General features: G+C 35.8%; 1 protein-coding gene across 1 annotated transcript in view; it reads right to left on the minus strand.

The window, feature by feature from the left end:
- The window catches only part of LOC126416075 (protein unc-80 homolog), a 1,008,688-nt gene that overhangs the window by 486,388 nt on the left and 506,196 nt on the right, over positions 1-16,104 (minus strand). Inside the window, exons 25-27 of the mRNA XM_050083557.1 lie at positions 11,522-11,663; positions 9,860-9,975; positions 8,862-9,052 (exon numbers count right to left, since the gene is read on the minus strand). Of these exons, the coding sequence (XP_049939514.1) occupies positions 8,862-9,052; positions 9,860-9,975; positions 11,522-11,663 (449 nt within the window). The remainder of the gene's footprint in view (positions 1-8,861; positions 9,053-9,859; positions 9,976-11,521; positions 11,664-16,104) is intronic.

Raw genomic sequence — 16,104 nt, forward strand, 5'->3', positions numbered from 1 at the left:
TAACCTATGTTCTATAATTAATTGCATCATTATTTGCAATAGATCTCTTAAAAGAAGTAAATCACTTTAATATTATTCTGGAGATATGATTGGCAGCATGAGCAAGAAATTAAAACTTTGAATTAATAATTAATAAAGAGTACTTTCAGATCCCCATAGTGACCATTCTTGGTAAAATGGGGACTCTGAAATGAACTGGTGCATGAGGCTAAAATCAAATTATTTTACTCAACAAAAGAAAAGAATAAAATTGATGTCATACTCTATGTTTACATTTAAAGCAATTAATCTTTATTTTAACCTATGTTCTATAATTAATTGCATCATTATTTGCAATAGATCTCTTAAAAGAAGTAAATCACTTTAATATTATTCTGGAGATATGATTGGCAGCATGAGCAAGAAATTAAAACTTTGAATTAATAATTAATAAAGAGTACTTTCAGATCCCCATAGTGACCATTCTTGGTAAAATGGGGACTCTGAAATGAACGGATAAAATAATAATAAAATCCATCTACTGTGTTTTCTAATACAGTGGTGTATTTATTTACCAAAGTGTAGTTTCATCAACATGGTATCGAAGGATCTTCATCTTAATGTGAGCACAACAGACAGGCCTAGCTGTTAAATTCAGCTGCTTGTGTTGCATTTGACACTACGACAAAATATCGTCCTCATTTTATTTAAGCTCGTATACAATTTTACATGATGAAACTACAAGTTTCAAAGTTTGTCATGAACTGCAGTGCCCTATGAATCATGTAATATCATCTTTGCAAACTTTTTATGCACATTTATTAAATTTGAATTGACATTAATCCAAACATATGGCTTTTGTCAACTGCCTACAAGTCTATTGCTACACAGTCTCCTCAAGCCAAGTTAGTATAATTCTTAAGTAATAGTGACAATATGGCTAAATGTAGATACTGTGACTTCATGATTTTTTTTAGAATAGATATGGTAATAAAAATTCCTGGTGCAATGTAAATAATTTAGGAGTAAATGTTACAACTCATGAACTGTAGAGTTGTTGAGTTATTGAAAGACACATCAACAAGACTGAAAATTTTGCTATCTTACGTTGATTTCAGTGTCAGCATAAGATCCTTGTGGGATGAAGTAATATAGTGCTTGATTTGCCTTTAAATGAACGTTTGTAATTTTGCCAGTAAACCTCCCTATGACATGCAACACAGCTCCATGACACATATGAGCTTACTAAATGGACTCAAGATTAAACATACTGTTATCATTTGGAACTTCTCTATCTCATCTATTAATCTATCTGGTAAGGCATCCAGACTGATTGTCAATACTGAAGAATTAGTCAAATGAGGCTCTTGCGTATCTCCTTTCTGAAGAAGGCTTTGACTGACAGCTCAATGGGCCTGTTTGCAACTCAATGTGTCATCTTTATGGTGAGTAGCGATCAGTCCTTTTCTAGCATTGTCAATATTCAAACTTGGACTTGCCATTGTTTGCTCTTTCCTTGAAATAGAAAATTGGCTTGGGATTTGCTAACAGTAAAGCTATGATTGCATAACCAAACAAATGTGTAATATGCAGTTGGAATTTCACTACTGAGTCTCTGATGAATACAGCATGAAGCAGATAACTCACATTAAGTATTTGATCACAGCTAAAAGAGAAAACGCTGCATTCTGGAAGAGTGTTACTGGTCACTGAATACAGTAGTAACCATCACTCCTCCATTCATTGCCACTAGCAGTGGTGAATGGTAATGACTACATGAATGGTATGTTGTCCTGTATGGTGAGAAGACCGTACCTCACTGTTTAACCCTTTTCATCATGTGTAATTGGTAAAATTGTTGTCTCTCTCACCTCTAAGGAATACTGTAGATTGTGGAAATGCTGTCGATACAAAGTAAGCATTACAATAAAAAAAATGGACGGTGTTATGCTTTTAGTGCTACAAATACTGCTGGAACACAGCTATCTTTTTTTACCTGGGACATGACAGGCATGTATTTTAGTATTTCCTATCTTTCTGTCTGGGAGATGAAAATGCTTGCACAGGATAGAGTAGCATGGAGAGCTGCATCAAACCAGTCTCAGGACTGACCACAACAACAACAACAATCTTTATGTCATAATGATTACTATATTTCAATAAATTCATGTAAATATGTTTATTTATTTGAGTTTATAGAATAATGAGACCATGGTATCATCTTTTTCACTTGATCTGGATCTTCATAGTGCCAGTCACCACAGTCTATTAGCCATAGAGTAAGCAAATGTTATGAGATGACAGCCACATTCAAGGTCCTCTTTGATATTCATTATAATAGTAAAAAATAACTGCAATGATAACCACTGTAATCAAAGCTTATATTGTATGCACAGAAAAAGTTTATTATTTGCCTAGGAGCCTCAAGATAGAAGTTCACATCACTACTCCATTAACACTAAGTAGTGGAGATGTTATAATCAGAGAACAGAGAAATAAACTAATATTGAGGGAAATATTGTAACACTCCCTTAGGGCATGTCCAAAGTTACTTTTATGTCTGGAGACTTCTCTCCAGTCAAACTGACATGTTGTGTACTGTTTGCTAGAAACTCCTCAGCCCAATCACACCATTGGTCTGACATTCCATACAATTGTATTTTGTTCATAACACAGCAGTGCAGAACTGTATTGAATGACTTTGTTTAACAATAAACATTAATTTCCTACAATTACAACACTATTTCTAACAATCTACCATTTTTCTACCTCTACTAATTCCAGAAGAAAAACGAATAGGACCTTTTTGTAGAATTTAATGTAGTCTAATTTTGTACTAGGAAACTGATATTTTTGAGTTATTCAAGAAAAACTAAAAAAAAAGTAACCTTTAAACACACTTCCCTTCACCATGATGATCACACTTCACCAGTTAGCATATCTAGTATAGTGCTCATGGCACTGCTTCGTATCACTGTACGAAAATTTGTGACTACACAGATATTTTCCCCTAATTTTCCTTCGTGGACTGGACTAGTAGAGGAAGTGGTTTGTGTCTTTTATGTAGGAGGGTAGGCTGTGGATAACAGGTTGAAGGTACTGGTTCACAACGGCAGAGGTACTCTCTGTGGGGGCGCTATGTCCATCACAGTACTTGAGGACAATATTATAGAAATGGAAGAGAATGTAGATGAAGATGAAATGGGAGATATGATACTGTGTGAAGAGTTTGATAGAGCACTGAAAGACCTAAGTTGATACAAGGCCCCGGGAGTAGACAACATTCCATTAGAACTACTGGCAGCCTGGGGAGAGCCAGTCCTGACAAAACTCTACCATCTGGTGAGCAAAACGTGTGAGACAGGCGAAATACCCTCAGACTTCAAGAAGAATATAATAATTCTAATCCCAAAGAAAGCAGGCGTTGACAGATGTGAAAATTACTGAACTATCAGTTTAATAAGTCACAGCTGCAAAATACTAACGCGAATTCTTTACAGACGAATTGAAAAACTGGTAGAAGCCGACCTCAGGGAAGATCAGTTTGGATTCCGTAGAAATATGGGAACACATGAGGCAATACTGACCCTACGACTTATTTTAGAAGCTAGATTAAGAAAAGGCAAACCTACGTTTCTAGCATTTGTAGACTTAGAGAAAGCTTTTGACAATGTTGACTGGAATACTCTAATACTCTCTTTCAAATTCTGAAAAGAGCAGGGGGGGGGGGGGGGGGGGTAAGATACAGGGAGCGAAAGGCTATTTACAATTTGTATAGAAACCAGATGGCAGTAATAAGGGTCGAGGGGCATGAAAAGGAAGCAGTGGTTGGGAAGGGAGTGAGACAGGGTTGTAGCCTCTCCCTGATATTGTTCAATCTGTATAATGAGCAAGCAGTAAAGGAAACAAAAGAAAAATTCGGAGTAGGTATTAAAATCCACGGAGAAGAAATAAAAACTATGAGGTTCGCCGATGACATTGTAATTCTGTCAGAGACAGCAAAGGACTTGGAAGAGCAGTTTCAACGGAATGGACAGTGTCTTGAAAGGACGATATAAGATGAACATCAACAAAAGCAAAACGAGGATAATGGAATGTAGTCAAATTAAGTCGGGTGATGCTGAGGGAATTAGATTAGGAAATGAGACACTTAAAGTAGTAAAGGAGTTTTGCTATTTGGGGAGCAAAATAACTGATGAAGGTCGAAGTAGAGAGGATATAAAATGTAGACTGGCAATGGAAAGGAAAGCGTTTATGAAGAAGAGAAATTTGTTAACATCAAGTATAGATTTAAGTGTCAGGAAGTCATTTCTGAAAGTATTTGTATGGAATGTAGCCATGCATGGAAGTGAAACATGGACGATAAATAGTTTGGACAAGAAGAGAATAGAAACTTTCGAAGTGTGGTGCTACAGAAGAATGCTGAAGATTAGATGGGTAGATCACATAACTAACGAGGAGGTACTGAATAGGATTGGGGAGAAGAGGAGTTTGTGGCACAACTTGACTAGAAGAAGGGATCGGTTGGTAGGACATGTCCTGAGGCATCAAGGGATCACCAATTTAGTATTGGAGGGCAGCGTGGAGGGTAAAAATCGTAGAGGGAGACTAAGAGATGAATACACTAAGAAGATTCAGAAGGATGTAGGTTGCAGTACGTACTGGGAGATGAAGAAGCTTGCACAGGATAGAGTAGCATGGAGAGCTGCATCAAACCAGACCACAACAACAACAACTCTCTTTCTTTCTCTTTCCATCTTCCTCTCATTCCCCCCTCCTCATCCCATTTGCTGTTCACCACAGTTGGGTCTCAATGCTTAAAGACAACAGTGACCTTGGGTGTGTTAGCTGGGCTTGCATGACTTAAGAGTGTGAGTGAGTGTGTGTGTTTGTGTGTGTGTGTGTGTGTGTGTGTGTGTGTGTGTGTGTGTGTGTGTGTGTGTGTAAGAGAGAGAGAGAGAGTGGAGGGGGGAGGGAGGGGGCGACAGCGAGTGTTTATCCAATAATTTAGATTTACATTTACTGCCACATGCTTGGTTGGTTGATGCCTGAAACTCGCAAAATTAAACAAAACATCTATTTACAAAAAAATGCTTTCTCTTCCAATAAATCTGTAAAAGTTTTCTAAGCAGCTGCTGGAATCTGGGAAAATCCAAAATGAGTCTGTAGAATCTCGTACACTGATTGATATGAAGCACTTACGATCATCCTATGGAGTCTCTTGCTTAACCCCAAACGCCAAGAAATCATATACTACAGTTGAATATTATGTGTTACTAGTGGCAGTAAGAATGACTGAAATTATTCTGGGGTCATGTGTGTGGGGGGAAGAGGGGGTGAGTGTTATCAGAAATATTTTGGAAATTAGAAATGACCAGTGTTTGCAGCTTATTCTGAGAATCAAGGAAAGTTTGAAATCTGCAATTCACATAGGTAAATTGTCTGATGCTGGAACACCCCAGTATTTTTCAGATGAGAGTTGTCAGTTATTAGTGGAGCATATTGCAGACAAAATAAAATAAAATTTCATGTAGTTCACTACCCTGGTGCAACTCATTCTATTGGACGCTACTTGGGCGACTTGGGAGTCTCTAACCAACCCCGTTTATCCCAGTGGGGAAAGGGGACTTACAGTTTAACATGGAATCCAAACCAGGTGTCATTTCTGGTGACTCCTCACATTGTGGAGAGGAGAAGGCTAGGTTAAAAATGCAGGATTCAATTCCACAACTTCTTGGTTCCATGTCTAGATATTTACCAATAGACGAAACAGGCCTGACATGTTACATCTAATTTATCAACAAGTGAATGAGTATTTTGATGAAATGGAATAAATGTGCAGCAGCATGTGCTGAAAGCGCACATTCTTTGATGTTGTCAGGAATAACATTAGAGAATGTATTGTCATGGCAACAATTTGCAAACACGATACTGGAAATAAGGCAAACATTGACATTCCAAGCCACACACTAGCAATAACAGGAAACTCTCATAAAGTTAATGCCCTCAAAATTTTTAACAAAATTCCTCTTGCCGCTCGATCCTTGCCTTTTAAAAAGTTCAAAATAAAATTTTATGACTGGCTAACAAAAAACCCATGTTATCATACAAAAGAGTTCTATGATATTGACAATATTGATATTAATAATTGATATTATAGCTGTATATAAGATATTTAATTTTTACGTGTAATGTGATCAATATTTTATCTTACTGTCACTGTAAAAGCCTATTCTACTGTACGTGGTCAATGGCAATAAAGAATCTGAAGCTGAATCTGAACGGAAATGACAGGAAGAATAGCTGGATTTCATGTTAAAGTGAAAAATGCAGGCAATATAGTAATATTTTTACTGGTTGCTTATCAACACCAGAGTTACTAATCCACAAGAAATTGCAAATATCTTCAACAATTACTATGAAAATATTGTCAAAAATCTGTTACAAAGCTTCAACAAACCCACACCCAACAGACAAAACAAAATAACAATTCCTGCAGAATCTATATTCTTCTGGGAAACTACTCCTGAGGAAATTGTACTAAGTGCAAAGTACCTCAAGAATAAATTATCATTGGAATCGATGACATCTCAGATTTTATCATCAAAAACTCCATAAACAAAAGAGCTCTCCCACTCTCAAATGTGTACAACTCATCGTTGATGGCAGGTACATTTCCAAAATGCATGAAAGTGGCTAAAGTCATCCCAGTCTTTAAGAAAGGTGAAAAACTCAATGCAGAAAATTACAGACCCTTATCGCTGTTACCTGTGTTTGGTAAACTTTCGGAGAGACTAGTTCACCAAATACTAATAAATTTTCGTGATAAGAACCAGATACTATCTGATGCCCAGCACACTTTCAGAAAAAACAAATCCATGACAACTGCCATAAATGAGTATTTACACTGCACCCTAGATGCTCAAGACAAAAAACAAAAAGCAGTTGGGCTCTTCCTAGATCTGTCCAAGGCATTTGATGTCATAGACCACAAGATTCTTCTCAACAAACTGGAGTCATATGGCATCAGAGGCATCCCACTAAACTGGTTCAGCTCATACCTGACAAATAGGAAACAAAAAGTGTCAATAAAACATAACAACCAAGGACATATCGAAACATACTACTCTGACTATTGCAATATTACACAAGGTGTGCCCCAAGGCTCAATACTTGGACCAGTGCTCTTCCTTGTGTACATAAATGACCTACCGTCAAACATCAATGCCAGCACCAGTACACTCTTCACAGATGATACCAGTATCCTCATAACAAGAAAAAATGAACATGAACTCCAAGAGGCCATAAATGGAAATACAGACATACTTGGTGATTGGTTTGAGAAAAACAAGCTCATAGTTAACACAAAGAAAACCACTTAGCTAATTTTCCACCTAAGATCAAATAAAATTATGCCTGAAATGAAATTACATGGATCCCAAATATCCCCAAAAACAGAAACAAGATTTCTAGGCCTATGGATTCAGGATAATCTAAAATGGCAAACACACATTAATAAAACTAATAGTAAGCTAAACCAAGTGTGCTATGCCCTACGAATCCTTGCATACTACACAAGGCCGGAAACTGTTCACACAGCCTACTATGCACAATTCCACAGTGTAATGCAGTATGGTATTATATTCTGGGAAGACTCTACACATAGCCCAAACATCCTCCTCACCTAAAATCGAGCTATAAGGATAATGAACAAGGCAAAGCCGACTGATAGCTGCAGACCTCTCTTCCAAAAGTTGCTCATCCTACCCCTTGGCAGCCTGTATATACTAGAACTATGCGAATTTGTAAAAAGTAATATTACAAAATTTAATAAAAATGTATATGGGTGGAAAGAAACATGAAACAAATTGCAGCAAAGAATTCTGTAAAGAGTAAAACATTAATGCAAGGATGTGCAAAAATCTTGCATCTATATCATCTGCTACTAAGCAAATTAAGTGCAGAAAGAATATCCAACCAGGTACTGTTGTGTATATGTGTTAGAGGAATATCTCACTTGAAATGTTTTCACAAATAAATGAATTTATTGCTGATGGTAAATTTGATTTTGATTCGGCTAAGCATGTCATAACTGAAGATTTAGTACATTTGAAAAATGAGTTAGAGATGTATTTTCTATTAAAATGGGCTCAGAAACCTTTTGGCATAGGTATATAACACAGGAAACACCTATCACTAAAATCTCAGGAAGTAGTTGCAGATTTAGTCAGTGACTCAAACCACAAACTTGAATTTTTAAGAGCTAACTTGAACGGTGTTTGGTTTTGTGATAATGCATGATTTCTGGTGCTCTTAGATTTTAGCAATGACAGTTCTTCTGCCTTTTACTGATACTGATTTGAGTGAATTAACGTTTTCAACAAAGGTGCCCATTAATTTAAAACACCACTCAAGTCTTCATAATATTGAGAGTGCCATGATATTAGGTTGTAGTTTTACAATAAACAGTAACACCCATCACATTAAAAGTAAATTTATCTCTCCAGTCTTCAGTAACATAAGCTTTCTTACATTCAAATCATATCTTTGGTTCGAACCAAAAATTTTCATGTGTTCACAATTATTGACTCTCATGATATTAATACACAATATATTAATGCAATATGAAGGAACAATATTAAATGCAACTCAAGGGAACATTATAGTAGTTCTCAAATATGTCATGTATGCCAACAAGCATACAAAGTGAACTTCTGTTACTTATTACAACAGAGACCTCACCTGACAATTCTGAATCAACATGATTGTTTGCTTCTTGGTAAAACTATTTATGTGATGTATATTAGACAGCAATTTTTATAGAAGCAAAAGATGGAGGGGGGATGGAGGAGAGTTGTAAATAGCAAATTTACAATAGTTACCAAATCAAGCGAGGCTGCCAGAAGGGGAGGATCAGGTACAGAGCCGGGTTGGTTTGTTTCTAGCAAGAATGCAAATCTCTGCATGCCTTCTAACACCGGTCGAAGTGGAACAAGTTTACGTTCCTTCAATACAACGAATTCTGAATCCCTTGAGTGGTATCCTGTTTCCAGAGAATTTCGTCGACTCATGTCTGTAAAACAAGATAATTCATTAGCAATGGATAAACTTTGAAAATATGAATCTGATAGAAGCAGAGAAGAACAACAATACACAATAACCCTGCAGTATTTGTATCAGCTGAGCAAAAAGAATGGCTAAAACATTTAAATTGCCTAGGTTAAGTCACCAATCATGGCGGTTTGTTTTTTAATTAATTACTGTATATAGTATTTCAACATTTTCATATTTGTATAATGACAGAATTGTTGCAGTACGTATAACAAAATAAAAATGGGTCACTTATTTCCACTTATCTGAAACATGTGGTCGATAGTAATGATTTCATAAATGATTGAATTTTAACAAAATGTTTTATAATTCTATTATGCACCAATTCTTAATAAGGCTTTCCTCCTACGAGGTACAGGCAAAAAATTTCAAACTTAGGATTTTTTTGTTCTTTAAGAGCAAAGAGCAGCATTTTAGGATTATTCAGAATGTCTCATTATTGATTATCATGTCCATTCAACTTCCTATAAAAGGGAACCACAGCTTTTCTTAGACAGCTAAAAGCAGCCACAAAAACATTTCACACTCTGCTCCACAGGACAAAAAAACAAAGCTTGAAAATGATGACTCATTTTATTCTGTACTTAGGACTAAACAGGAGTACAACATGAAGATGATAGAGAATAAAACAGAAGGTTGAGATAGCAAAAGGGCAAAGAGATACAAATTTGTCTCCTTAAAAGGGACAAGAAATTACCATGTTCAAAAACAATTCTCCTTAATGATAAAATAAATCCAATGAATGTATAAGTAAACATATGGTACTTACAACTTCCAGCTGTCTCTTCCACACCCCCATCTTTCTTCTTGCCTTTTCCAAAACCAAATTTGTTCAGCTGATCTTCTACTCGTTTCTTTGCTTTTTGCAAGGTCTGGCCAACATGGCTGGAAAGTATATTAAGGCGCTAATAGAGACTACTTTCTTAATTTAAAGCAAAATACTGAGAACAAACAATAAATTAATTATATTAAAACATGTAAACATAAAATACAGCATAACAATGGAAAATGTAAAATTATTTCTTCAAATGAGAATTAATGCTGTTTTTCCGCAGATGAAATAAAATAAATGCCTTAGGGTACTTAAAGCTGCAAAGTTATTCATATATTCATCCATAGAATCTGAAATGGGATTAATTAAATACCATTTAAATGATAAAGACTATTTCTTTGTTCTTGGCCTACATTTAATATATGAAAAATAGCACAAAAGTGGGCTACTTTATAAAACAATGATGGTTCCTCTGTTACATTGAAAAGCTGCCAATTATCTCCTAGCATTTAGATTCCTATATGTGTACAGATTTCAGGAATGTAAAGAAAATCCTATATTAAGTGATTAAGTGTAATTCAGAAAAATATAAATAATGGTACATTTACTTCAACACCTGGAATAAAATATATGGGAATAAACATATATCTTCATCAAAAAGCAGTGAGTTGACACGTGACACTCAATTCTTGAATATTTATTATATAATTCAGTAATGCCTGGCTTAGGTCTTTGAAATGACTATAAGGAGTTCCTTCTTTTGAAAAATGTAGAGACCAAATTCTCTGGTTATATTTGAATCATTGGCTACATAAACTGGGAAAAAATTAGCAATCAATAAGAAAAACAATTATTTCACAATGAAGAAATCTCTACAATCAATATTTACATCAATATCTGTGCAAACCACTGTCAAGTGCGTGGCATAGGGTACTTCTCATGGCTCTAGATCCCTTGCTTCTTCCTCATCCACTCACAATGGATGTGGGAAAGACGACTGATCATGCACTGTAATTGTTATAATCTTATTTTCACACTCCTTAGAAGCAATAGATAGGAGGGTGTAATATATTTCTTGCTTAAAACTAGTTCTTCATAGAATAGTTTGCATCTATCTTCAAGTATTTGTTATCTCAGCTTCTTCAGCATCTCCACTGGTCGAACAAACCTGTGACCATTCATGCTACTTTTCTGGAAGAAAGGATATAATAGCTGAGACATGAATTGCCCACAGCTTGGAGAATCTGTTTCCAGAATGAATTTTTACTTTTAAGTTGGGTGTGCACTGATTTTAAACTTCCTGGCAGATTAAAACTGTGGAAGAAAATCTGTAATGTTGGGCCATGAGTTGGCCTTGGACAGCTCAGTAGATAAAGCACCTGGTGCAACAGGCAAAGGTCACAGGTTGCAGACCTGTTCCAGCATAGTTTTAATCTGCCAGGATGTTTCACATAAATCATTGTTGAGGGTCAGTTATGTTATGCACATCTCGTGAATACTTTGGGATCTACAGCTAATTTTATACTATTCACTGTCCATGTTAAGAAATGGAGGTATTGTCATAAAGTCATGTAAAGAGCCAAGAGTGAACTCAATGTTTCAGAATTAATTGTAATGTTCAAACACCCCATGTTTATACTAACATTATATTCTGCTCACCTTGCTGCACCTTTGTGTGGTCCCTGCTTAGGAGTCTGTTGCAGAGATGTCTGTCGAACAAAACCTCCTTCAATGGGAGAATCGCTGCCTTCTTGGCTGTCAGTAGATTCAGTTCTGCCATACTCCCGACGAAACCAGTTCACTGCACAAAAGAATAAATGTGTTTTATTCATTTGCAGTAATGTCTTATAAATTACGTTCAATCAAGTGAATGTTGTCTGTAAATATATTTATTTATTTTAAAACATTTCTTCAATTTGTCTAGATTTAATCTGACCATTGAATACCATTATCTTCCGCAGCATATTTGTAAAATTATGTATGCAGAAGTAATATACAACCATATCTTGAATGTTGTACATGCAATACTAAAAGGTAATCTTCCCGAAAGTCCTGTAATATCTTAACTTTTATCTCCACTCATTTGGCATAGAGACAAATTTAAGCTATTAACTAATAAACTTGACACCATCAACTGGGAAAATCATTTGTTTTACACAAATAAGAAAGCATAAATATTTTTTTGTTATCAAAAAAATAAAAAATGGGATATCATTCAACTGTACAAAACACTTGACTTATTCTACAGAGAAAAACATAATGAATGCCTATCTTACAAGTGCACATGCAGATATGACATTTTGGTTTCCTATTATCATAAACATGACCCTTGTGAAACATTACATAAATAAGCCTTTGATAATGTGAAATTTTTTTCCTCAAAACATAAACAGAAAAATCTGTTTGCAGAGTTACACATCATATCTATACTTTTAAACCGTTGGAAGAACAGGAGTACATTCTCCAAAACCAATGTACCATGTATTTAAGCGTGATTAAGCTCTCAAACATGTAATAAACAGGTTTCTGGAAATGTCACAACTGAGACAAAAGAATCATATTACATAATGTGTACCCAGCTAATGAAATAATGAGGGAGGAGTCACCTATTAGACAAACCTGCCACGTTAGCCAAGAGTGCTAATGCACTGCCTCCTGGACTCAAATAGGCACGCTGGCTTCAGATTGAATCTGCCCGGCAGATTAAAAATGTGGGCAGGTGTGCCAGCCAGCCCGGATGTGGTTTGTACGGAGTTTTCCATATACCAATCAGTGAATACCGCCCGGCTGGTCCCCATGACCCACCACAGTTACATGACTCGTAGACATCATGACTCCCAGACATCTGAACATGTTCACTCTATTCCATGGATAACACTAGATGCAGACATCTGGGGTACACTAATTCTGCCACAGAAGGTATGGGGTGGCGGCAGGAAGGGCATCCGGCCACCCCTTAACATTAACACTGCCAAATCTGTACCTAACCACGAAGACCCTGCGCAACCGCAGTTATAGGTGCAATCAAAAGAAAGAAAGAAAGAAAGTCACCTATTAGACAAGTAGCAAATTTTCTAAAAACTACTAAGATGTTTCTCACTGAAGTGACTAATAATATGTCTATTATTAACAACAGGCAATTTCAATGCTGTTATTTGAGTTCAATATACTAATCTATAAGCAGTTGCCTCCACTCAATCTCTGTTACACATCCCTGAATGAAATCTCTCACATAGCAAAAACTTTCAGAAAAACATCCTCAGGAATTGACTGTGTTCCAGACTTCATCATAAAGGAATGTATTATAAACATTGCAACACCCCTTGCCAAGGTAATGGACTCATCTTGAGACTGGAACCTTTCCTGACTGTCTTAAAATTGAAAGACTGGTCCCTATTCATAAAAAAGGTGACAAAGCAAATTTGGAAAACTATAGACCGGTCTCATTATTATCAGTTTCTGCCAGACTCATTGAAAGTTTCATGTATAACAGATTAATGGAATTTCTGGATAAGAACAAAATCCTTGCTGATGCCCAACAAAGTTTTCAGAAAAATAAATCTACGACCTGTGCCATATATAATTGCTTACAAAATGCTCTAGAAGCACTGGATAGTAAACAAAATGCTGCTGGTATTTTCTTACATCTAAGCAAAGCTTTTGACATTTTGGACCACAGAATCCTGTTGAAAAAACTCATAAAGTCTGGCATTAAAGAACCCGCATTAAAATAGTTCTCCTCGTACCTGACAAAATGGTAACAAAAAGTAGTAATAACATATGAACTAAATGATCGCACTAGAACATACTTTTCAGATACAGGAATAATGACAACTGGAGTCCCTCGAAGATCCATTTTCAGGTCAATTCTTTTCTTTAATATATAAATGACCTAGATGTCAGTATAGAATCGCAACTAAATATTTTGTTTGTGGAAGACAAAAGTATCCTTCTTAATGGGGAAACACAAACACTACTACAAGAAAACATAAATAAAGCTACAGACCAGCTAAATGACTGGTTTGGGGGAAATAAACTAATGATAAACACCTCCAAAACAACTGTGTTTAATTTCTGTTTGAAAGGGAAAGCCTGTGACACTTCTATGACAATAAATGCCAGTGGAATTACACACTCACTGCAAACAAAATTTTTAAGCATATCACTTCAAAATGATTTTAAATGGCAGACACGTATAACAAAAACAAATACAACACTGAAGAAAGTATGCTACAGCCTACGCTTACTTGCACACAAAGCAAGCTTGCACATTGTTAGAATTGCATACTTTGCCCAGTTCCACAGTATGGAATGGGGAGGTGCAGCTGCTAGGTCAGTAATCTTTCTGAGCCAAAAAGGAGCTATAAGAGCAATGTGTCATGTGAAACAGACTGACTCATGTGGGCCCCTCTTTCAGAAGTCTTCCATTTTCCCTCTCCCCTATCTTTTTATTCTAGATAATCGTAAATATGTGAGGAAAAATATCAAAGAGATAAATAAAAACTGTAATGTACATGAACATAATACCTAGCAAAAAGACAAACTCCATGTGCAGTCAGTAAGGACAGCAGCCTTTAAAATCACCAGCACAAATAGCGCAATACAAATGTACAATAGTCTGCCACATAAAATTAAAGTTGTTTCTTAATTTTCTCTGTTTCACAAGTCCCTTAGGGCATTCTTATTAGATCACTGCTCCCATTCAGTGTCAGTACTTTTAAACCATGTGAAGTGCAACAGACATGAAGCAAGGATATGCAAAAACTACTACTGCTGTTACAGCAAGATAAAATATAATGAATTTGTTGTGCTATTAAAATAAATTTTGAATTTTTATCTAACCTGTGTGTGTGTGTGTGTGTGTGTGTGTGTGTGTGTGTGTGTGTGTGTGTGTGACATACAAATGACACCCCACAATCTGTAGAGATTTACTGGATGCCTAAATAAATGAATAAATAAATTTCAATAGGTTTTACATCAAAATGAATTACATTAGGTTTTCCAATGTTGTCTCACAAATTAAATGTACTGATTGTAATCATGCATTTTCAAAAGCAGTAGGAAGCTTGTCAGCTAACTATCTAGTTACATGCTCCATAGTTAATGTTAACAATGAACATTGTGATGTGGCATGTGCCATAAACAAGAGAGAAGAGAAAGAGAGAAGAGAGAGAGAGAGAGAGAAAACTAAGTGAGTAATACTGAAAGCAGAAAAGGTAAAGGAGAGACCAAAAATTTAAAGTATTTGTCACAAATTACTGTTTGGACTCCACTAATTTTGGCTATCATTACTGTCTAGATATATAAATACACATTTTAATAGATTGAAGAAACAAGGGTACACACTTTTTACTAAATTTATGAACATGATAAATGTTACTTATTAGTGTCAATAGCAGCCTTTAAAACTGCCAGCACAAATAGCACAATACAAATGTACAATAGTCTGCCACATAAAATTAAAGTTATTTCTTAATTTTCTCTGTTTCACAAATCCCTTAGGGCATTCTTATTAGATCACTGCTTCCATTCAGTGTCAGCATTTTTAAACCATGTGAAGTGCAACAGACATGAAGCATGGATATGCAAAAACTACTATTGCTGCTACAGCAAGTTAAAATATAATGAATTTGTTGTACTATTAAAATAAATTTTGAAGTTTTATCTAACCTGTGTTTGTGTGTGTGTGTGTGTGTGTGTGTGTGTGTGTGTGTGTGCGTGTGTGTGTGTGTGTGTGTGACATACAAATGACATCCCACAATCTGTAGAGATTTACTGGATGCCTAAATAAATGAATAAATAAATTTCAATAGGTTTTAAATACAAATCTGTGTGAGTGGATTAGAATACGTATTATAACCCACAGAGGCATCATTCTTTCATCTAACCTGAACATCCATGTATGACAAATAATCACCTTTCTGTTTCCATGGTAACCTGAATATTTTTACGAATGGAGTTGAGATGTTGTAAAAACTCATTAATTTGTCCTCTTTATCAGGCCACAACAGGAAAGTACCATCAACATGACTTTAAAAAATGGTTGTTATATGAGCTGCTGGTTTCAAGACTTACTCTTCAAAATAGAAGGCCATCAAAAGAAAAGAGGACTTTGCATGACAATGCAATTAGTCTGTTCAGAAAATTCCTTCTTAAACATAACACAAGTTGAATAAAGGGCATGTCAGAAAAAATCTGTGATGTCCACCTCAAAACTAATAGTGCTATCTGAGTTGCTTAGA

Source organism: Schistocerca serialis, chromosome 8 (genome assembly GCF_023864345.2).
Source record: "Schistocerca serialis cubense isolate TAMUIC-IGC-003099 chromosome 8, iqSchSeri2.2, whole genome shotgun sequence".
Lineage (NCBI taxonomy): Eukaryota > Metazoa > Arthropoda > Insecta > Orthoptera > Acrididae > Schistocerca > Schistocerca serialis.